Source organism: Cottoperca gobio, chromosome 19 (genome assembly GCF_900634415.1).
Source record: "Cottoperca gobio chromosome 19, fCotGob3.1, whole genome shotgun sequence".
Lineage (NCBI taxonomy): Eukaryota > Metazoa > Chordata > Actinopteri > Perciformes > Bovichtidae > Cottoperca > Cottoperca gobio.
The window spans coordinates 2,061,667-2,086,082 of NC_041373.1; the positions used below are offsets into that span (position 1 = coordinate 2,061,667).

Genomic DNA, 24,416 nt, shown 5'->3' on the forward strand with positions numbered 1-24,416 from the left:
GTTTCGTACGTGCTAGCAACTATGTACATCGTGCTACATGTACACATGCACTGAAAAGTGAATCCAGTGCTGAAGTACCTTAAACTTGCATTCAAGAAGAGAAGTCTGAGAAAATGACGTCTCACTTGATTTATTACCTCGGTAAACATTTTCTCAACCGTCAATACAGTATGATGTTCATTTAGTTAATGATGGTCCCATTTAGAGTAAAATAGACGATAAAGCAGCGTATGCTTTAGGGCGGGTGCTTTGATTCGGCATGTAATTGACAGGTCGCTACCACTATTTTCACAGGATTTTAGCTTCGTACATTTTGGTTGCCTAATAATAATGTAATTTTCAGTTTTCGGTTGTACGTACAACAGAAGTGTAAAAAATAAGAATATATTTACACGGGGCTAGCCTGTGTACGGGACTGTTTCTTTGCCAGGAGCAGACATTTCCAGGAGTCTTGTTGTCAGCATTAGATTGCTTGGATACCCCACTCTGGTCAGGTGAACAGTAGATACTTTCCTAAAGCAAGGAAGGTCACACCGCAAATGTCTCCATTTACCCTTAAACAAAACACAGGTCTACTTCCTGCTCCAGAGGCGCCACTCATGACCATTGAAGAAAAACAAATACACTTATTCACTGCAAATTGTTGTATGGAGATCAAGTGTATCATCATCTAAAAGTGCAAATTGTAATAACCTTGTTAGCACAGCTTGTTGAATAGTCAGCCAGACTGTACAAGACTTTGTGAGGGAGCAGAGGAGGATGTTAATCTAACTGTCTGAACCAACAGCCTTAAACATCACTGCAGTTCACATAATTGTGATGTTCATTCCCAGCCATGGCCCTTGATAAGTAGCTGGAGTAGAAATATCACTTGAGTGCCTTTTTTAATAAATGGGTGCTCTAATGTTTGTCAAGTTACTTGAAAGGCTACAATTAATCTGGTTGGAGAGAAACAACTGTGGGAGTAAGATGTCTGAAGACTGCAGAGAGAAACTCACACCTGACATGTAGCGTGTGCTGATAATGAACCCAAGCACATGGTTGTTGGCTTCACTGTGTACATGAGTGCATATGTAAGGTTGTATTCCTACTCTCGTTATCCCATCAGCAGATTCCTCTTGTAGCTCTTAGAAGGTGTAGTGTTTGTGAAGCAGACCTCCCACCCTGCCATTGTCAGCAGAGCTTATGGCTTTGAGCTCTTTCTGCTCCACGGCTTCTCCTGGGACCGTCACATGCACCCGCAGACTGTCTACAGCGACAACATGCTGCAACAACAAGCCTGTTCAGAGGCGTCATGCATTAAGTCATCTCTGCTGACACTGAGTTACTACGGATACCCAAGCAATCTCACAGAACAACTTCCTGGTTGTGCACCAGTAAGAGTTGTTATTGGCTGCTCAATTGTTGCAGTCTGAGCAATCTCAAATTATGGCTGGATATTTTTGAAAGTTATGACAATATTAAAGTCCAACTGTAATACATTTTTGTGGGGAAATAATTATATATACTATAAAAAAATTAAAGCATGTATATATTTTTCTGCTGTGATTGTAACCTCTGTTATGTTGGTACAGCAATTTCATTGGTGAAACATCTGTGCGGGTGTAAAAGGCCGTTCAGAGCACACTGCAGTGGAGCTTCAATCTTTTTTTTATTTTTTATTAATTGAATTGAAAAGTCAATCGATTGAAATGAGCTTTCTAGTTCTATCATTGTAATCAAAAGCAGGATTTGCGATTCTCTATTTTTTATATTTTTCAATGTTGACGTGATCCTTTTAAAAACAAATAAATAATCAAAAGTCGAATCATGGATTTGGACCACGGTGACAGCCCTGTTTTTGACGAACATGGTATCGAATTGGTATAGAGAATTGTGGAATTTGACTGGTATTGATATCGACGTATCAGTTTCTGGTATCGTCACATAGTACACACTCTCATAAATAAACAAGTATTTATCTAGTTGAGAAGTTCTGTTTGAGACCAATAACTGAGCCCTTTACCAGAGTCGTGTTGACTTATTCTTTGAGGAAGCTGGAGTTGGAAATGTGTGACACAGCCCAGCAGTGAGTCAAACAGCGCTGCTGATATGAAGGTAATAACAGAACTCTGTCTCAATTTGGACCGATGCAAATGAGCTGGTTTAGACGGAAAAGTGTGACTCACTGCGCAGGGCTTTGTCACAGACTTGTGACACTGTGGATCACATGTCTTACTGCAGTTATTAGCTTTCTTGTCCCTCTGTCTGAAGTCTTCTCTGAGCTGCTTTACTTTACATAGTTAAGTCTGTGAGTGAAGGAGCCAGTGAGCTGAGGTCTGGCCTCAGAGCGCAGACACACAGCCCTACACTGCTCTGTGGTTCAACCTTTTCTTCACATGATGGTGTTTAGCGAGTTGGTCTCTCTGTGCAATGTGGAGCCTTTAGCCACAGTTTACCATCTATACATGTGGTCTTTTACAACACTTGTCAGTGCTTTACGTGACTTCCTATGTGTTGTTTACAGAAAGAATGTAAGGAAGATATTATTTTTCTTACTTTCTCGTGTGTGTGTGTGTGGTTTCTAAGTTGTGCCCTGCCTGCCTTTTGGCAGGTGGCAGCAGGACCCCACTCTAGAATTCCTTTCTCTCATCTTCAGTGTTCTGCTACCTGACGCTCCATAGATTCTAAGCTTAGTGCTATGCAGCGATAAACACTATATTTCTATTTTCTCTAAAATAACATAACTGTTTGATTTAACCCTTTTTTATACGTATGATCAAAGCTGTGTGATCATTCTATTAACTAATCTAAATTTAGAGGGAACAAAGCTTGTATATGACATTTTAAAGGGCTTTAATTTTGAAATTCCACACCAGAATGTCCTGATATTGTGACTGAGGTGGTCTGCTATCAATCCGAAGTGAAACTGTTCAGTTAAATCAGTGACATTGTGAGTACTGTCACTTTGAAGTCAGATTGGTCTTTAGAAATTCTGTTCTTCATTATTGAATTTGACAATTTTTTCACACACTTGAAATTCAAAAATGTTCTCCAAAATATAAATTGCAGTCCATCCATCCATCCATCGTCTATCGCTTATCCGGGGTCGGGTCGCGGGGGCAGCAGCTCCAATAAGGAACCCCAAACTTCTCTTCTCCGGGCCACATCCGCTTCGCCTTCTGGCTCAGCTCTCTTTTCGTCACAACGGTGCGGTAAAGCGGATGTAATAATGCCCCCGCTGCTCCGATTCTCCGGCCAATCTCTCGCTCCATCGTCCCCTCACTCGCGAACAAGACCCCGAGGTACTTGAACTCCTTCACTTGGGGTAATGGCTCATTCCCTACCCGGAGTAGGCAATCCACCGGTTTCCTACCGAGAGCCATGGCCTCAGATTTTGAGGTGCTGATCCTCATCCCAACTGCTTCACACTCTGCTGCGAACCGATCCAGTGACTGTTGAAGGTCACAGACCGATGATGCCATAAGGATCACATCATCTGCAAAGAGCAGCGATGAGATCCTCAGGTCACCGAACTGCAACCCCTCTCCTCCACGACTACGCCTCAATATCCTGTCCATGAACATCACGAACAGGATTGGTGATAAAGCGCAGCCCTGGCGGAGGCCAACATTCACTGGAAACGAGTCCGACTTACTGCCGAGTATCTGGACACAACTCTCGCTTTGGGCGTACAGGGATTGGATGGCCCTCAGAAGTGACCCCCTCACCCCATACTCCTGCAGCACCTCCCACAGTATCACCCGGGGGACCCGGTCATACGCCTTCTCCAGATCCACAAAACACATGTAGACCGGATGGGTGTACTCTTAGGATGTTTTTTTTTTTATCATTCATTTTATTTAGTCATTTGTATTTATTTATTAAGTGACAGGCCGACTGATTGAATGACTGACTGTAAAATTGCCTATCACGTGCACCAGAAGGCCACTTTTATTTTCAGGTCGCTTCTTAAAGATGAGCTAAGAACCTTTTTGTCTATTATTTTACATAAAATGGAAATGTTCTTGCAACAGTGTAAAGCACACAGTAAGGGACAGCAAAAATGTAAAACATACATTTTCAACTGCCTGTGTGCGGATGGGGGGGTTATTGCAATGACTTGAATGATGAGTGAAGGGGGTGGGTGGGTTATGGCCCTGTTTTACAGGTTCTGGCCCTGTTTTACAGGTTCTGGCCCTGTTTTACAGGTTCTGGAGTTTCAATAGTTTGTCATTGATCTTGCTGGCCTGGTTAAGCACCCGTGTCAGCTTGTTCCTGTGACTAACTGAGAGTTTCCCGTAGCAGGAGATCATGTTATACGTGAGTGACCTGTAGATCATGGTCAGGTGTGCAGGCATTGAGTGAGAGAGCCACTGCTATGCTTTTTTGTAAATGTAGTCTGCATTGGTCTGAAAGGTGAGTTCATTGTCAATGATTGTTGCCAGATATTTAAAGTGAGTGACTTAAACATTACCATAATGTCTATTATATACATGTGTCGGAAAACACCCAGCGGTTAATAAACAACACCGGTGTTAGCGATTATCTTTAATGTTGGATGGCTGTACTGCCACTACTGTTCCCTATGACGCCCCCAATTTTGTTTAAATTTGAAATATTGCTAATTAGTTTCTTTGCTTTAACACAAAGTCCTCCGCCATCGTTTGTCTGTCAACTCTCATGAGTGAAACTCCTGCTAGTCTGTGCTGAGAGTCCGCTTCAATTTTACAGAGCAAACACTTCCACTTTCAGTTTGTAATTGTAGCGTCCATCGGCCGAATATATTGATAACGTTTTGTATTTTACAAATTAGAGGTTTTTTAGTTAGCTAGAATGCAAAAATTAACTACGAGCCACATAAGAGCAGCCTTCCCTTATTGGATATCAGTTATTGATTGGACTCTGCAGCTGATCGGACTGAATGAATTCACAATCAAAATATCAATAAATACAGGCGCAAATAATCTAAAGGCATTCTGCTTATAGAAATTATTCCTGTGCCTCTGAGAAGGACACTACAGAGTATAGAGACAGACTACAGGTTGTTTCTCATGAGCCGGTGTTGGTTAAACGGGTACCAGGCTGCTGCTGCTCCGACAGTGACAACAGACGTCGCCTCAGAGGAAAGGACGTGTCATTTCTCTAAAAACACATTTCTACTGTCCTTGCATGGCAAAGACACATGTGAGGAAAACGTGGATGCAATTTACGAGACTTTTGAGACAAACCCCCTGATTGCACAGTTTGACTTCTTGTGATTGGATGGTCAGTTGGCAACGTGCTGATTGGCTATTCAGCTCAAGTGTAAATACAGGGTCAACATTTAAACCTGTTGCTTCTAACTGCAGTGTTGCATACACGGACTGGAAATGTGTGTGTCTGTCTCTTAGACTTTGTGAAACCTCAGTATTGAAGATATTCCTGCACAAATTAGAATTTCACATGCACAAAATATTTTTAATGCTAAAATACTTTTTTACACATATACAAATGATATATCTATGCATAACATGTTTTATAAAGGTTCAGAACTTTATATGTGCGATGCCTCGCTCACCATCATCTAGGCTGTATTCATACTTTCCACTGACTCTTGGTATGAGTGTCCCAAATCAGCTCCAAACTCAACACTTAAACACTTGAGGCAAGATACGGAACCCCACATTGCTCCCGATGACAAAGTGATGTTATTATTATTATTATTATTATTATTATTATTATTATTATTATTATTATTATTATTATTATATACTTGGCTGACAATGGCTGAGCAGAGAGTTGGTTATGCAACAAGGGAAGAAGAGTGTTTTTGCTCTCTCATAGGCTGCATCAGTGATGGATTTTGAATCTCAACAATTAACTGTAAAATAGATTTATTCTGAGTGTGGGGGCTCAGTAAACCAACTTTACATAGTAACAAAACTGTCTGAAAGGGCCTTAAATAGCCTTTATGGAATAAGGACCAGATTAAATAAAGTTTTGCTTTCTTGCTCTTCCACATTCCTTCTCACATACTGTTAAAGTAATTCCTGTCCTTAGATTTAACAAAGAAGCAAATCGGACAACACATAATCTGTGTGTCAAGTAAAGGGAGAAATAATGGATCACATTTTAACCAAGACATACTTGTGAACTCACAATCCCCTCATCTCTTGTGACTTTTGACAAGTGCAATGTAAAAACATGAAGATGAGTGCCTGCTGAGAGCCACATGTAAACAGTGAACTGGAGGATTCCTAACGTAACAGTCCTTCCTTTCTCTCACTCTCTCCTCCCTGCAGTGTGTGTCAGTGGGCCCACAGGCTCCACGCCGGTGCTGAGACAGGATGAAGAGGTTCAGGCGACACGGCCAGGAGTCCCAGAGAGATCGACTCAAACAGGAACTCTTCCAGTTCAACAAGGCAAGTGAACTCTGACACAACAGCGGCCAACTCCCCCAATAAGTGAATCTGGTCTTCCATTATTTCTTTTGAAAAGAATGTTTGCCACTAAACTGCATTTAAATAACCAAAACACTGCTTCCTGATGTTGGCATACTTTTTCCTGAGCTGTTTCTCCGTGTTCGGTGCATTTGCACTGCAGAAAGGTGCATAGCTTTATCAGTGTGTCTACACAGCTTTTGCCAAATGTGACCTGGTGTAAACAATAGCTTGTTAAGCTGCTGTTTTGTCTTTTTGCGTTTATATCCACACACCTACTTCGGCCTGTTTAAATAAACAAGTAAGAGATTACGGTTACATGAGCAAATTTCCTCCTTTCTCAGAGATTACTGATGACGATTCACAGAAAAGTATCTGAATGAGAAAGAAAAGGTGCTAAATATAAACCGTTTAATGTTTTCTGTTTATATGCTCGTAAGTCAAAAAGAGGGTGCTTCCACATGGCACCTAAATCCAGGGGCCAGATATAAATGATTCATACACACAAATGGTAATATGATGAGGTGGAGAGGAAAAATAAACTCAGATTAAGTGTTATAATAAAAATGTACCAGTTTATGATTTTGGCTAATTACAGATGTAGTGCATGTATTTTAATCTATTTTTATTTTTATCTGAACTGGGGACATAATTTTGTGGTTATTTTGGCTTTTATTGTGAAGCACTTTGTAAGGTCAGAATTGTAGTGCATTAAACTAAATCATATGATCATTCAGAGGCTATTTTGTATATAGTCCCACAAAGCTGTGTGTAATGGTCGTGTCTATGGCTGTGGAGAACTAAATGTGTACTAATAGATGTTCCACATTATTTCTTTATTCATTATTCAACAATTAACTAAACAAGTTATCCTTCAAAACACAGCTCCATCACATGAATAATACTCTACATTTCACAGTCCTGACAGAAACATGAATCCTACTGTCACTTCCTCTGTTATCTGTAGTCCTTCCTATTTCTTGTCCACATGCTGTTATCGGCCGTGTCTCGTCTCTATCCTGTCCTGACATTGTCTCTGCTGTCACTGCTCGGTCTCAACGTCCCCCTGTCTGTCCACTCTCTCCTCTCCAGACAGTGGAGCATGGATTCCCCCACCAGCCCAGCGCTCTGGGCTACAGTCCCTCCCTGCAGCTGCTGGCCATCGGCACACGCTCCGGGGCCATCAAACTGTATCCTTCACTCTGCCTGTGTGTAAATATTGTGAGGGAAGATTCTGAGCGTCATGTTTGAACTTGAGGCAGGCAGTGCTAATGAACGGCTGTGACGCTGCTAAATCCTTGTCTGCGGTTCTCATGGGTACCTGCTTCAGGTGTGTCATTTTCCCACGCTGTTGCTCAACACTGCCTGGCATTCTCAGACAGTGGAGTCTGTGTCGCCACAGCCTTTCGCACAATTATGCTCATTGACACTGCAGCGGAGCCAGTCGGTACACTCTCCCCATTGACACAGAGACACACTGGTTTTGATAACCGTGGTACCTTCTCCTCTCATTAGGATAATCCATTCATACAATACAGCAGATTGATAAAACTGCAGGAGGGCACGGAGGGCACAGATGAAGGAAAATCTTTGAATGAATATTAGAGTAAAAATGCAGCATGCATCAGACAGAGAACAGAGCAGCTTCTGTTCTTTTTATCTAGCACACAAATCATTTGATAATGTGAGTCCTCCATATGGAGGGATGATGTTGTTTCTCCACACTGAGGTCAGGGTCAGATACACAGCAGCAGATCAGCTGCTTCAATTGTTCAGCTGCCTGTTTGTTTAGGTCCTCTCGTGGCTATTATTTACTATTATTTATTATTAGATACAGTGAAATGAAACCAACATTTCTAATCCTATCGTTGTTGTCGTTAACTGTTCACTTATCTCTTGTTACATGCTAAAATATCTGGTGGGAAAACCCTTTTAAGTATTCTTATACCAAAATCTCTTTTCTCTTCCTGTAAAATATATATAAAAATATTTTTCATGACTCGTCTTTAACACGGGGCGGTCACATAAATGCATCTAATCATGGCGGATGGCGAGCTAGTCACATGCATTTAAGAGATTACATAGTGCTATACACATATATACATGGTACAGACACCAGAATGCAGAGCTCATATTAACCAGCAACAGTTGGCTGTATAACTATTAAAATGAACAGACTCCTGCTCAAACTTTCACTTGTGTCTATAGGTGATGTCAGTTTTGACATTAAATGCTAATAAGTTATTCCTCAATTCAGTTTTTGCAATAAAAAAAAAAGCCATTTCAAATTGTGATTTTCATATACAAACAATGAATTGTCGGCCCTGCTACTGACCAATCTACTCACTGGAAAAATGAAGTCATGTCTACGGCTTTCCATAATAATTGTGGCGGATGGAGGACATTTTTACACAGATGTGTGTGTGTGTGTGTGCCCTCTGGTACATGGTACTTGTGCACAAAAAGCATTTCCACTTTGAATCATAAAATCCAAAGTTTTATCAGCTCAGTAACATTAAAATGCAACATTTGTGTCGGCTAAAGCTCATCAGATATTCATTTCTTTTCTTCAGGCCTGAGGAGAAGCTTTCCTCTCTGCTTTCACAGCATTCTCACTTCCTGCGAATAAGTTTCCTGACAAAAGTCTTGAGCAAAATGTTGTCTCTTCTAGACTCATTGCTCCCAGTATGCAGAATTCATTCTATTCTTTCCCATGTCTTTATTTTACTATGCACCTGTCTACCAGATGTGCTTTAGAAATACCAACCACTACAGATATGTATTCTTTCTTTGTCTTCAGGTTCGTATTCTGCAGTCGACTTTATGTTGTTTATATTTCCCCTTGCTATAAATCACTTTTTGTCCCGCGGCAATAACAACATTTCAATCGCAGTTATCAGGATCACCGATGTAATGCTCAGTGAAGCTAGCTAACCCAAAGCTCTGAGACCCCTGGTGTCTGTTATCACTTTAGTACCAACAGGACTGTCTGTCATATACATATCCAGTGTGTCCTTGACCAGTGCTCAGGTATGGAGCTCCAGGTGTGGAGTTCATGGGTCTACATGATGAGAATGCTGCTGTCACACAGGTGCACTTCCTCCCCCACCAGGTACAGTCAAAGAACAGTTTATACTATACTACACATTTTCAACTTCTAATCGTAGCCCGCCATATAGAGCTGCACAATGTGAGTAAATATGTGTTAATAATGTGAATATTGTGAGGATGGTATTACGTGCGCTAACTGTACCCAGTTCTGCTTCAGTATTCTGCTCGAATACAATAAACTGCGTGTTGAATAACAAATAAACAAAGAGGAACATTCTTTTAATGAACTGAACACAAAAGGTACCAATACAAAATGCATGATGGTTATGAATGCCTGAGGGAAATATCACAGTCATTCGCAATGTTTTTATCGCATAGGTTGACAACATGTCGGTTTAAAAAAATATATATTGTGCAGCCCTACTATCATAGAGGTGACAGTCTTTCTATTGAAGTGAGTTTACTGCTAATCACCAGTTAATGCCTTTTGATAATAATAATACATTAGATTTGTATAGCTCTTTTTCTAGAAACTCAAAGATGCTTTTTGGACTGTATTGATTGATAGTGGCTTATGTTTAGGTTGAACTAGTGACTCTGCTGGATGACAACAGTCTGCACATGTGGACATTAAGAGCTCACAAGGGACTCTCTGAACTGATGGAGATAGGACGCTTCACACTCACTGGACCTCCTGGGTAAAACACACACACACACACTTATTACAACCCTTTTCCAGTGCAGGTAGCTATCAAGGACACTTTTTAGGAACCTCTGAATGTTCTTTACATTTGTTAAGGTTATCAAGGTGAATCTGATTAAACACAAGTCTCCAGAGTGGAACGTGGCTACAGTAGCAAACACTGTGTTGTATTAAGAGTTGGGAGTTTTTTTGGTCATTTATCTAGTTCATGGTGCTCCTAAATTCTTGAAATTATTTGGTCAAAAAGGCATATCCATCAAGGCACTGCATACCTACCCAATTAATTAATTATTCTGCCATTTGGCAGAAAATCAGCAAGTATTTGGCTGATAAATTGCTTTTTTTGCCATATGGTAAACTAAATATCTTTTGGATATTTGGCTGAATAAAAGAAGCCACATGAATACATCACCTCAGGCTGTGAAAACCAAAGATAATCCAGAGATTGATGGGTAATGAAAATGATCGTTAACTGTAGCCCTGCTTTATACATATGACGGCTGTCCATCATTCCTCCAAGTGATCCCTCTTCCTTTCCTCCTCAGTGCCCCTCCAAGTGTGACCCGAGTTACGGCAGTGCTGGCTCACTCCTCAGGGGAGCTGCTGCTGCTGGGGACAGAAGGAGGACATGTCTTCATAGTTGAAGTCCCAGGGTTCAGAGAGCTGGAAGAGAGAAACATTAGTCTCGACCAAGTCGCTAGCAGGTCTGCAACCACAACACACTACACATCACATAACAATTAGATATTTTTCTAGTCAGGAAGATTTCTGGGCAACTGTCTCCAAATAAACAGCATTTATAACATCAAGGTGTCCAGGATCTCACTCGTATCGTTGTCTAGCCAACAATATACCAGATTACATTAGAAATGGAGCTGGATGTTTTGTTCATAGTTTAATCTGCATAGCAGCACACATGTTGACATGTAATGATTTTGTATTTAGTATTTAAGTTATTTAGGATTATGTTCCATAGTATCACAATCTCAAGCAAATTGTTAAATATATTCAAATTTGACTCTGGTCTCCTCAACAAGACGAAAGGTAAAAGTGGAGGAGCCACCGTACACCTTACTTATTGTAAATAAAATAATAATCACAGTTAAATAAGCAATTAAACAAATGACCACAAAATAATTGCCACAAAGACGACCTGGGACCTCTGATGCCACTTTCATTACAAACGCACAAGAGCACATCGTTTCCACAGTAGTGTGTTGACTGAAGGTCAGCGTACCAGAGTGCTACAGACTACATCAGAGAGTAAACATTACAATATCAATCTTTTGGTGACATTGTCTGCAGTGCTGGAGAATGCTTTGCTGAGTCCCAGAAAGATAAAACAGAATTGTATAACTGGAATTCAGAGACTCACAATATTTCGGAGCATGGGATCGGACATGTATATATTCAGGCCACAATTTAGTCATTTGTGTGAACAAGATATCATTTGTTACATCAATTTAATTGGATCGTTTCCACGTTTTGATTAATTTGTGCTCACAGGATAAGTGTAGACACAAAGAGGCAGCACAGCAGTCTGTTACCCGGTGCCTCCGTCCTAAACTCCGGGTAACTGGGTTAACAGATGCATGAGTCATCTTTTTCCAATGAGGCTGGCCAAATGACGCCTCGAGCTCCACATATTTCATTATAATACAGGTAGATGTGTGTCTGTGATGAGCAACATGATGTGATGGATCTTGTTCGTATCAAGTCCCAGACAACAAGAAGTTTCCTCTGAGGAAAAAACTTTACAGGGTTCCCAAACTGTCAGTGCGTCGTGACTCACCAGTGTTTAGGACGGAGACACCCGGTAACAGACTGGCAGGAACAAACGGTCCTGAGGGAGATTCTTTTTCAGATTCAGGTTTTGGTTTTCCCTGTGGAAACGCACAGCGTAGTGGTTCCCTGTATTTCCAATGTATTAACCATAAACAATGTGAATGTGTATTGATTGTTCAGCTGTGTGTACGCTGCCTCAGTCCCTAAAGATCTATGAGGTCTTTCTGTTGTGTTCCTCTCGTTCATTCTTTCCTCTCCTGTGTTTATCCTCTTTCTCCCGTCTCCTCCAGTGTACCAGACGACTACATCGGCCGCAGGAATCTGGAACACATAGAGGCCTTACAGGAGAACCCGGTCAACCCAAACCAAGTTGTTATTGGCTATGGACGAGGTCTCATGGTCATCTGGGATCTGGAGAAACAGTGCGCCATCCAGCACATCCCCGCCACACAGGTAACTGCTCTGTAGCTCAGTGAGGCCTGTGACCTGAATAAACTGTAGTTCTAACCAGCATGCTTAATCTTTGTATTTGTCTTGTGTATTTTCCATGAAACTATAGCAACTGGAGAGTGTGTGGTGGGCAGAGGACGGAGGCTACATTCTCAGTTCACACAGTGATGGAAGTTACTGTCGATGGATGGTGAGTGTCGAGGAGGTGAACGAGGAGGAGGAGGAGAAATCAGACATTCCTTATGGTGAGGATAAAGACACGTCCGCTGCAGATTTGACTTTACTGCAATGTCAGTGTCTTTCTGGTGACTGGTGGTGACTTGTTTTATCTTTGCAGGACATTTCCCATGCAAGGCCATTTCTAAAATAATTCAGCTACCTACACAAGAAGGGTGAGTTCACTTTAAACACCAGAGATTCATTTGTGACGTCTTTTACTTGTCCTCCCTCAGTGAGAGTGGTTCTAACGTCCTCACCCCTCTAATGCTTAACTTCATTTCCCAGATGTGTTACGTGACTTACTGTTACATATTAATCACTGTGCAAACTTACCTGAACTTGGACCTGTGCGTGCGTGCGTGTGTGTGTAGGCCTCCGTTCCTCCTGTTCAGTGGTGGTATGCCCAGGGCCAGCTACGGGGACAGACACTGTATCACAGTGATCCACAGTAAAACACACGTGGCTCTGGACTTCACCTCCAGGATAATCGACTTCTTCGCCATCAGAGAAGGACCACAGCACATAGGCAGGCAACACACAAACACAAATACACAAATAACTGACATATGGCAAACAAACTTGTTCACAGTTATGGGAAAAAAGCTGTGATTTGGTACAATTTTAGTTGGTAAGCATGAGCAAGTTATTCCTCGTGGAGACTTTTTTTATTTATTCCTCCTCTTCCCTAAATTTGAAAGGAAACTGTCACCAGTAGCTTTTGCATGCATTTTGCTAACCTGATTACTGTCAGCATTCTGCACTAATCTGCTTTATGCTGCATATAAATGCGAAGTTTAAATGCCTGTGCATTAGACTGGGTATAAATCTCAATACTTTCTTGGTACCAACTGAAATATGTCCACAGCACTGAGTCTGGTTCTAATAGTTGGCATTGAAGGCTCAGATGTGTCGGGTTGAAATCCTCATTTTCCTGAATTTGGACTGCATTTAATTTAGACAAAGTTCACGTTTGGCTGCTTTATTAGGTAATTACATTTAAGAAGTTTGGCTTCTTTTGTTGAGTGTCAGGCACTGTGCATTTTTATTAATCCTGTACATTGCGTTGACTCGTTTTAGTCGGCCTTTCTGCACGGCCAGAAGTGCGACTTTTATGCTCATTGAATACATTTTATTGTAGTTAAAGTTCACTACAGTTCATAATGGATCTTCATAAAGCGGCCATGAAAGAAATGGACTGTGAAAATGCTTCAACTGTAAAAAAGCCAACCTAAATTTGACGGTGAATAAATGCTACAACCCCTCAAGACCCAAGTCCAGCCCCGGGGTCTCGCTTGCAACCCGCTGATTAAAGTGAAGGATAGCCCCGAGGCCAAAGACGACGACAGCACAGGCTCACTTCAGGTGGGCGGAGCTTTAAGGTGGACCAGCCATTCATTGCAGCAACTCTGAGTCCTTGGTCAGCATCCCTGCCCCTGTCCCCAACTGAAACCCTGAATCCCACCGATCTTCTGAGAGCCAAGTCGTTGATAATTCAGGCCATTGATCAGACGCTGTGACCCCCTTCCCTCTGATGTCTCCCAGTAACATGGTTTTGTGTATTCATGTACATGTACTCACTGTGAGCTCCTACTGTTGACCTGGGGAGGATGTTAATGTGCTAAAGACATAACCGCTCTGATACACAGACCACGCAACCAGCTTTGCATTGCGAAATGTTATCAGACATTCTGTGTGTGGTCACTCAGATATTTACAACCCCAGAATATTTTCAGATGTTCAGATTATGTCACAGACACTGTAGGCACACCAGCATAGAGAAAATCTAGGCAAATGAGACTAACTCATCCCAAATCAGGGTGTACAGTATATTACATATCTAAATACTGTTTTTGCTTATTTTCTGTCCACCTGCAGGAGATCCCAGTGCGCTGGTAGTCCTGGTAGAGGAGGAGCTGGTAGTGATTGACCTGCAGACGGAGGGCTGGCCGGTCATTCAGACACCGTACCTGGTTCCCCTCCACAGTTCAGCAATCACCTGCTCCCACCACGTCTCCGCTATCCCCCTCAAACTGTGGGAGAGGGTCATCGCTGCTGGAGACCTGCAGAGCACACACTACTCCAAAAGGGTACGCTTTCAATTATATACTGGTAACAAATATTGTTTAAAATACGTATTTTCAGTAGTAACAGCTATGTTGAGCTTTATTTGTGGAAATCTTGGATACAAATTATTTGCCTGAAATGATGCATAAGTGCACATTTGCATAAGTTAATTAAGCTAGAAATGACTTACATTTGATCTCCTCAACATTGACCTTTATTAGAAATATCTTTCTCCTCAAAATGTCCGTCTGTTTCAAACTTCACACTAACACTTGTTGACCAGAACCATGGGTCTCCAGTATATCATGGGTGTAAATAAATTGACATTTTGTTGTCAGTGTAAATGCATGTTAGTGCTCGTCACGGTCAGAAGTACAATACAAACCCTCACGACTAACATAATGGCAGCTCTGCTGAGAAGCAGCTGCACGTAACATGTGACTCTGCTCAAACTCTGCTGTTCATCATATATGGTATGCTGTGTCCTGAATATGGACACATTCCTTCTCTTCTAGTTGAAAAGATGGCATTAAGTTGGTATTATTGTTAAACTTTCATTTCCCCTCTCTCCATTCAGCCATGGCCAATAACAGGAGGCCAGAATCTGGCCCCCGACCCTCCACAGAGAGACCTGCTGCTCACAGGGTCAGTTCTGAACTCTGCAAATAACTCTGGGACATTTATTTCACTGATTTAACTATATCATGTTTATTTGTGTGTGTGCAGGCATGAGGACGGGACTGTGCGTTTCTGGGATGCATCAGGAGTCTGTCTGTATCCCATGTATAAGTTAAGCACAGCTGGAGTGTTCCACACAGATGCTGATCCCAATGATAACATGAACCAAGGCACTGAAGGAGAGTGGCCGCCATTCAGAAAGGTGTGTGTCTGTTATACAACCAGTCTACAGAAAAGTGCCTTATGATTGGATTAACATCCACAAGGTTTTGATAAACCAAACCTTCTTTGTGGCAACCGCACACTAAATTAAAGTAGTTTGATTTATCTTTTTTTTTTTTTTTTAAGTGTTATTCTTATTTCTATAAGTACAAAACTGAACTGCTGACACACCTATAATGTTTAACTTTTGTCCAGGTTGGCTGTTTTGACCCCTACAGCGACGACCCGAGGCTCGGCATACAGAAGATCCACCTTTGCAAATACAGTGGTTACCTGACTGTAGCTGGCACCGCTGGACAGGTGAGATGACTGCTGAACATTAGCTGTCATTTCTAAACTGATTCATCCACTACTGTAGCACTAACACAATGTCAGTGTCTGCATGAAGTCATGTTCTCAGCTGTGAAGGGCTCTTTACATTAAGGGGAAATAACAACCACAGAAAGAAATCATCTGTGAATTTCTAAATGCATTCCTAAAGACTGAACATTTTCTATCAAATGGATATTTTTAAGAACAGACACAAGATACAGGATGTTTCCCCTCCTTTATCAGTCATCTTGATATCAGTTTTCAAAGAGGCTGTGTTGTACTTCTTCACTTGTATTTCACTGTGTGTCGTGTTTGTCTCCAGATCCTGGTGCTGGAGCTGAATGATGAGGCAGCAGAGCAGACAGTGGAGGCTAAAGTTGTGGATTTGCTGCAGGGCCAAGAGGGCTTCCGCTGGAAGGTAATTTGCTGAGTTGTACGGAAAAAACAAATAAACTCACGACTTTACCATTTTAATGCTTTACTCGTCACTCCCTGAAAGCTGTAATATCTTGCAGTGCTTGTTAAACTATATTTATTTCCTGTAACATCCCTTGTTTTGTTATTTTTTAATGTACTGCACCAGTCAACAGAATTAAAGTGATCCGATGAGTAAATTGTTGGTTTTCTTGTTGATTAGGGCCACACTCAGCTGGACGTGCGAGAGGAGCCGGTGCTGTTTCCTCCAGGCTTCCAGCCTTTCTCCCTGGTCCAGTGTCAGCCTCCTGCTGTGGTCACGGCCCTCACCCTGCACTCAGAGTGGAAGCTGGTAGCTTTTGGCACCAGCCACGGCTTTGGTCTATACGATTACCAACAGAAGAACAACGTCCTCATCAAGTAAGGAGACGCAGAGAGAGAGAGATTACATCTGTATTTGTGCATAGAAAGTTTACACTCTGCTTCGTGTTACAGCAGTTGCAACTCATCATTTTGTTTTGACGGCCACAAGTTTTGTCTCTTCAGATTTTCCTCCGTGGTTTGTGGATTCGGTCTTTATGTCACAAGCCTTCTTCTCAGCTCTTAGACTGTTGAAGCCGCTCCAAGTTACACATAAACACACTTTCACATGCAAATGGTCTTGAGGGATTGCACTAGGTCAAAATATGGCACACATTAGGGGCGAGACAAAAATGAATAAAGCATCATATTGTGACATACATATTTGCATTTTTCTTTGTTGCACACTATTGTACTCTGAGCTTTTACTCAGTTTTCTTTCTTTTTTTAAACATTTCTTACATTAACAGAACATTTATGCGTTAACTCTGTATTCTCCTGTTTGCAGGTGCACTCTGAACCCCAGTGACCAGCTGGCCATGGAGGGTCCTCTGTCCAGGGTGAAGAGCATTAAGAAATCCCTCCGACAGTCCTTCAGGAGAATCAGACGTAGCAGAGTCTCGCTAAGGAAACATCACGTCAACAACGCTGCCAAGGTAACGCTCAGCTGTCTGCCCCTCTGCTCATTGGCAGTCAATAGAAGCAGTACTGAGGGACTCGCAGGGGACAGAGACTGTTACTAGGGAGCACCTTCCTGTCACCTCCTTAAATCTTTCTGTCTTTTGATCAGTCATCACTCTCTTTTCTCTGAGCAGCTCCAGGAGGCGAACGCTCGTCTGGAAGCTGAACTGGCAGAGATGGAGCTGGCTCCTGTCCAGAGAAAGATCGAGGCTCGCTCCTCAGACGACTCGTTCACCGGCCTAGTGCGGACGATCTACTTCGCAGACACCTTCCTCTCGGACAGTGAGTTACAGTCAGATGCAGCCTATACATTCACTATATTTACATTTACTGTGCCTCAAGTTTTTCACAAGTCTCCTCATTTTCTTGTAGGTTCACATAACACTCCCTCCCTGTGGGCAGGGACCAATGGCGGCTGTGTGTTTGCATACATGCTCCGCCTTCCTCCTGTAGAGCACAGAGCAGACGAACCAGTCACCGCACAGTCGGGTGAGAAACGGAGTTTTTAAGATTTGGTGTAAACTGCTTTCTCATCTCTGTCCTCTTGTTGTAACGTTCCACTTTTATTCCAGCTAAGGAGATCCAGCTCATGCACCGCGCTCCTGTTGTTGGTATCGTGGTGCTGGACGGTCACGGGGCTCCTCTCCCTGAGCCCCTCGAGGTGGCCCACGACCTGGCTCGCTCACCGGACATGCAGGGCTCACACCACCTCCTGGTCATATCTGAGGAGCAGTTTAAGGTCAGGATCACACACTCGCTCTCGCTCACATTGTAGATGGAACTTATATGGTGATACTTTATGTTCAAAGTGTACAACATTATATTGAATCCAGTAGTAAATCCCTTTGAATTTAAATCTCATATTTAATCTAATCCGGTTCATTTGCAAGTAACCAAAGATTTTATTTTTTTTATTAAAATCATTTCTGTACTCACCTTTTTATTGGCTGAGACGGCAGGAACACTGCGGCTTTGAGTGGCAGCCTGAAAGTGCAGGAGAAACGGAAGATATAAATTGTTGATTTTAAATAAAAATGACCAATATTCTTCGTTTTTTTTAATCCTAATCCAATCATCTCTTCTTCCTGTAAAACAAAATATGTGTGATTATGTAAACTATTACCAACCAATCAAGGATGTGATTTAAATCTCACACGTTACTTTACATCGCTCAAATATTCTGTTTCACTGGGGAATACATCACAGAATAGAATCTGAATGACGACGTAGATGTTTAAGATCAGTGAAATGACATGTAAGACCCGTGGAGGCCTGACATTTACATATCATTTACACATATTTAAGAGGTTTGGATGATTTAAAAATCTGGCATAAATGGTGCTCAATTGTCAACTACACATTGATAGTTCTTCAGCTGCCCGTGTTGTTGTGTGTTCAGGTTTTCACCCTGCCAAAGGTGAGCGCTAAGATGAAGCTGAAGCTGACGGCCGTGGATGGCTCCAGAGTACGGAGGGTGGGCGTGGCCTGGTTTGGCAGCAGTCGCTCGGAGGACTACGGTGAGAGCGGCCTGGTGGTTCTGACCAATCAGGGTGATGTCCACGTGGTGTCACTGCCCACAGTCAAGTTGCAGGTTCATTACCCCTGCGTACGGCGAGAGGACGTCAGCGGCATCGCTTCCTGTGTCTTCACCAAGCATGGCCAGGGTAAAGAAATGCCGACACGCACATTTGTACTTCTATACTCTTCAGGAACCTCAGTGATTACAATGAGTGAGGGATATAGTTCACAACTACAGGCCACACACACACACACACACACACACTCCAAAGGTTAAAGAAGGCCACGATGATAGATGTAAAACATTCTTATGCATTTTTTTTGTTGAATCCAATCAAAACAGGTGAAAGGAAAAGTCCAACATGTTGATTGAGATTGATTGGGTTGGATGATCTCATCCAACCCAATCCCAAAATGTAACTATTCCTTTAAGTTCTCTCTCGTCTCACCAGACACAGGCCGCCACTTTCACTGTGGTTAACTGGCAATAATAGACTCACTTTAATGTTATGCTCATACTGTATTATAAACTGTATGTTTGTTACTATGTAACTTTAAATTTCAACTGAGGTAAATTGGATAAAGTCATAAAATACAATACTAATAACAAAGATTTATGATTTACTAGAAATATTTCATATATTTTATTGATAATAACTCCTAAGAAATAACTTATAATGTTGAGTGTTAAGCTCACAACATATGTTCTAAGTCAATAAAGAGATATTATAGTAATATTCTTGAAATGGTAAACAAACCAAATGTATTAGTGCTGCAGAATGATGTCTTTTTTTAATAATGTGGTACTATAGCATTTCCCAACTGCACGCTACTTTAGTTTTTCAGGCTGCTAATTGATAATAAAAGTTTAATGTTTTTTTTATGTAACATAAATCAAACCGTTTAAATAAGTTACTTAATGAAAGGAGATACTAAGACATATCTTTGTGTTTGTCAGAAGCTGACAGACTGTTACACTGTGTGAGGTTCATGATGTCAGGAGCTGAGATGGCTGGTAGAGCGACTGCTCCTTCTTAAATGATGATAATGTAACGTTTCCTTGCTGTGATCCAGTCTTTATAAATAATAACTGAGTGTTTTTAAAGGAGTTACAAAAAGGAAAGGTTTTACCTCGAGTCCACATTACACAGCAGTGCCGTCTGTTTTCTCCACATTAATGATGGTTGTTTTGAAACCCTGCGTGTACGGTTGTCGTCCTTCAGGCTTCTACCTGATCTCTCCATCGGAGTTTGAACGCTTCTCTCTGTCCACCCGCTGTGTGGTGGAGCCTCGCTGTCTAGTGGAGGTTCCTCTTCTTTCAGGCTCCTCCACCCAACGCAGGCCAAAGCCTGATGTAGCTTCATCTGCTCATAGGTATTTACTTGGTATCTCTGTGTTTCCACATTTTACACTGCAAATTCACAATGTCTTTCAGTACCCATGACTTTGTGTCTTCCTTGTCTAGAAACGCCAGACAAGACGGTGAAGATGCAGGTAAAACTTCCGTCAGATTTTCTAAATGGACAAATCCCAACAGCATCATTCGTAAACATGCATGTGCCACTGGCTGAAGGAGCACTACATGTCCACATGCATTGTTCTGTTCATGTTGTTGAGCTCTGTGCTTGTGCTGTCTGTCTGTCTTTACACACACACACACACACACACACACACACACACACACACACACACACACACACACACACACACACCTTATTTGTGGCTGTACTGACATGTCCTCTGCCTGCGTGCCTGTGTGTTCCAGAAAGTGCAGCTAGACGTGTTATGGAGCATGCTTTGCTGAATGACGAGAGTGAGTACTCGAGAGACTGAAGTATAAATGTGATCCAGGAGGCCCCTCTGTTACTGTATTTGAACCCTTAAAGTCTGACTTGTGACAGTCCCATGTGCTGCCTCTCCTAACTGTTACGTCAGCTTTCTGCTCCCACTGTCATCAGACACACAGCACCACACAGCCGTGTTTACCAAACATCATCTCAATGCATGATTTGTAGAACGTCCCTTTGATCCCAGCGAGCTGCATCATATTGTGACCGAACTGCTGCTACAGGTCTCACATGAAGTGTTGAGAACACTGGTTAGTTATACTCATGTTGTGTTGTCTTGTAGAAGTACTTCAAGAGATCCAGAAGTCACTTGAAGGAGACCAGACGTAAGTATCAGACACCACTAAATCTTTTTTCTCATTTTAAATATAAGGACAGGCTGCTCTGCTGTTAGCTTATCAATATAGTGATGAAATGAAGGTGTGTGTGAGTACAGTTGATAAGGTACCAGGCCGAGAATAAAACTGTAGGGAAAATGTTTAATACTAATCATGGAAATACTCAACGCTCCCTTATTATTCTTTTCCAGGGCTTTCAGCTGTCTCAGTTGTCATCACGTGACACAAATATGTAACTTTGAACAGAGACATCATTCACTACACATTTTAAGGCTGTACTAATCAATATTTAATAATGCATCAAATGACTGAGCTATTCACTATGATCAACACTTTTCACATTACACAGAGAATAATCCCCAGCGAGGCAGTTCCCCTCAACGCTACAGAGCTTTTAGCCTCTTTTAGCTCGTTGTTTTTATTTGTTGGCCCACAAACTTTCTTATTAAGCTTGTTTCTGACTGCAGCTGTTTTCAACAGACAATAATTGTATAATGTCAATGTTGTCTTGACCGCTTGCTCTGCTGTGCCCAAGGAGCAAAATCAATGAATGCCTTTTTGAAAGTATCTAGCAGACACATGTGCTAACATAACACCTTTAGTGTCTACTAATACTAACAAATGTAATTTGAACATGAATAGTGATAGTTTTGTAGCGTGAGGGTTAAAAACTACAGACTTTGGCTGACACGATGACATGTTTGTTGTTTGTTTGCTTTATTGGCACATTTTTAACTCCTACTTGGCTATAATCCCAGTCATAATTAAGACTTGGATTTTGACAGTGAACAATATTTACATGGTTGAAAATATAACATGAATGTGGTATAAAGTTTGCAAAATAAAAATGAGTTCTTGTCAAACTGTAATTTAAAGGGAAACATGCAGCCTTAAAGCAGGAGCAGTCATGGTGATGGAAGCTATGGTGTGTTTGCCACAGGTCATTCCTGGAGAATAATGTGAAGAGTGCTGTAGCTTAAGAGACATCTCTGGCCTGTTGAGGTGAGACTAAGGAAGTGGAACCTTTTCACCTTTGGTACTAAACGCTGATCTGCCATTGATTGAGTCTTTGTGTTGCCTCTCCTCAGAGTGAACCGGCATGTTGACGTGTATGAAGCGTACTGCAGTCCTGTAGCAGCACTCGCCTCCTGCTCGGCTGACACAACCACTACTGACCCCTGACCCCTGACCCCTCGCCCAGTGACAACGACCCCTCGTGGAGAGACAGCAGATGGCTCCCGGCAGCCATGCTCACTCACGGTGCAGACAGAGGGTGAAGGACGAGACGCCGCCTGTGCCTAAAGACCACACGCTGTACACAAAGGATCACAGCACGGTCACCACCATTTAACCCAAAGCTACATGAAGCACATTCCTGACATGTGACCAATGCCATGATTCATCACATCCACATCAACGCCAGCATCTCCAATATGCCATAGATGCCACTTGTGGAAGCTGTTTTGACTTAAAGTGCAACCATACCCACTTCCCTCTGAAAGCCTTCTCACCAGCAGCCTTCTCATGTGGATTCTGTGGAAACGCTTCGTCCAATCACAGGGTGCTCTGCTGTGCAATCTCACTGGCCTTCATCTCCCCACACGCACACACAGCTGGAAGGAATGTGGGGGATGCTTTGAGTAATGTTGATGAAAATATTTTATAGCTTAAGTTTTATGTGATTTGTGCCTGATTTTTTTATTTTTTATTTGAGGAACCCTCCGATTTATACTGTGGAAGCCCATTTCTGGCAGGAGAATAAAAATCAGATGATAAGTTAGGAATGATAATAAATGAAAATGCTCATGGTGAATTGAAACTATGTGATAAGTCAATATTATGGGATACTATGTTAAATTATGACTCAATATTTTGTATAGAAAGTCAAAAATCTGGATTTTCTTTTCACATTTTAGATTTAGTTTAATATAAGTACATTTTAAAAGTAAGTTATATCTTTGAGGTAGTATTATTAATTTTACTTGCGAGCCCTCATTTTATTTATCGCATTGTTTTAGTTTTGACTTGGATCTTGTATCATATATATTTTTCACATACGGTATCATCTTTTAGTAAATCTCATACTTACTACTTGAATAAATGACTTGGTATTATAATTTTACAGTGAAGTCATACCTTTTACCTAGTATCCTGTCATTTTGATTCAAAACGGTTTGTACTATTTTGATGCAAAAGTTTCATACTCTTGCTTTGGTCAAAACGTTTTTTTAATCCTTACATGTCAAAATCTCCCCCCTCCTTTTTTTTCTTTTTCTATTTTGAAGTAAATGGGCTTCTATAATATTCAGATGAACGATCAAGGGAAATGTTTTCAGTGATGCCCCAGAAGAGAAAAAAAAAAGATGGAAAAGTTTCTGTATGATGGGCCACATGATGTTGACTTGTTTTGTTTCTCAGTCATCATTCACTAAATTAGTCCCAGCGTTACAAACTGTAATGTCCCGAGTTACTGCTGACACAGCCCTCTCCCTCCCGTCCACTCTACTTTGTAACCGGCCATAGGTACTTCTCCATACTGCGGAGCTCACAGTGCTGTACTTTTTTGGGGGAACAGCTTTTTATGGGGTTTTGTTTTTAATCATTTTTTATGTAAACCATTTTTTATGCCAGCAATGAATAATGTAATTTAGGAATGTAATTGTAAGCTATTGTAGTGAAATGTTTTTAATATATACAGTTTGTATGTGACTCAGTCTGTACCTGTGGGCCTGTTGTAACTGGGGTTGGCTGCTATTTAGATCGTACAAGGAAATATTTTGGTACTGTGTCTCAGAATGCTGGGTATTTAGCATCAGCCTAGAATATATTTTTGTAGTGAACTGATTAAGAACCCTAAAAATCTTTTATTTGTAACTTCACACTACAGTTTTCTTGTGGATTATTATTACATGTTTTTTCCCAAGAATGAATGTGTCTGTTTTTATTTATAAGTACTCTCCTGTCTTTATTATGTAACCGGAAGGTTCCCTCATCTCTGCACCGCAAGGAAATCCTTGACAGTGTCTGAATGCTGTTCCCTTCTTTGTATGCTCCACTGAAACCTGAAAAAAAGGCAAAACATTTAGATTCCCAACCCGTCAGTTTGGCCTGGTAATATTCCAAAACTCTTTTGATTTCTGTCTTCTTAAAGCCCAGCTATAATCTTGGTCTTTTGTGAGCCACGTCCACTGGGCCATCTCTGGTGAAGTGGATAAAAGAGGGATCAGTTGTCATACATGCACGGCCAAGAGTTTTGATCATCCATTATAGAATGACGCGCTTTGTCCTCTAATTGCCTCGAGCGACCGTGGCTTTGGCTGCAACCGGAGCTCTAAGGACCTGGCTGAGACTGGGCCAGCTAACCCGCAGCTCT

The 24,416-nt window shown here is 41.6% G+C and overlaps 1 protein-coding gene across 4 annotated transcripts in view; it reads left to right on the forward strand.

The window, feature by feature from the left end:
- llgl2 (LLGL scribble cell polarity complex component 2) overlaps positions 1–23,969 on the forward strand; it is a 31,751-nt gene extending 7,782 nt beyond the window's left edge. Inside the window, exons 2-27 of one of the 4 annotated variants that reach the window (XM_029456409.1) lie at positions 6,264–6,383; positions 7,494–7,591; positions 9,432–9,513; positions 10,035–10,150; positions 10,701–10,859; positions 12,231–12,393; positions 12,500–12,635; positions 12,728–12,782; positions 12,981–13,135; positions 14,485–14,696; positions 15,251–15,318; positions 15,400–15,553; positions 15,769–15,873; positions 16,208–16,303; positions 16,523–16,719; positions 17,168–17,315; positions 17,475–17,622; positions 17,713–17,829; positions 17,913–18,079; positions 18,740–19,004; positions 20,082–20,232; positions 20,324–20,352; positions 20,624–20,671; positions 20,989–21,031; positions 21,920–22,045; positions 22,132–23,969. In XM_029456409.1, the coding sequence (XP_029312269.1) occupies positions 6,309–6,383; positions 7,494–7,591; positions 9,432–9,513; positions 10,035–10,150; positions 10,701–10,859; positions 12,231–12,393; positions 12,500–12,635; positions 12,728–12,782; positions 12,981–13,135; positions 14,485–14,696; positions 15,251–15,318; positions 15,400–15,553; positions 15,769–15,873; positions 16,208–16,303; positions 16,523–16,719; positions 17,168–17,315; positions 17,475–17,622; positions 17,713–17,829; positions 17,913–18,079; positions 18,740–19,004; positions 20,082–20,232; positions 20,324–20,352; positions 20,624–20,671; positions 20,989–21,031; positions 21,920–22,001 (3,069 nt within the window). In that variant the 5' untranslated portion in view covers positions 6,264–6,308 and the 3' untranslated portion in view covers positions 22,002–22,045; positions 22,132–23,969. The remainder of the gene's footprint in view (positions 1–6,263; positions 6,384–7,493; positions 7,592–9,431; positions 9,514–10,034; positions 10,151–10,700; positions 10,860–12,230; positions 12,394–12,499; positions 12,636–12,727; positions 12,783–12,980; positions 13,136–14,484; positions 14,697–15,250; positions 15,319–15,399; positions 15,554–15,768; positions 15,874–16,207; positions 16,304–16,522; positions 16,720–17,167; positions 17,316–17,474; positions 17,623–17,712; positions 17,830–17,912; positions 18,080–18,739; positions 19,005–20,081; positions 20,233–20,323; positions 20,353–20,623; positions 20,672–20,988; positions 21,032–21,919; positions 22,046–22,131) is intronic. The other 3 variants (XM_029456410.1, XM_029456411.1, XM_029456412.1) reach the window with 3 other exon arrangements.
- Positions 23,970–24,416: the final 447 nt, after the last annotated feature.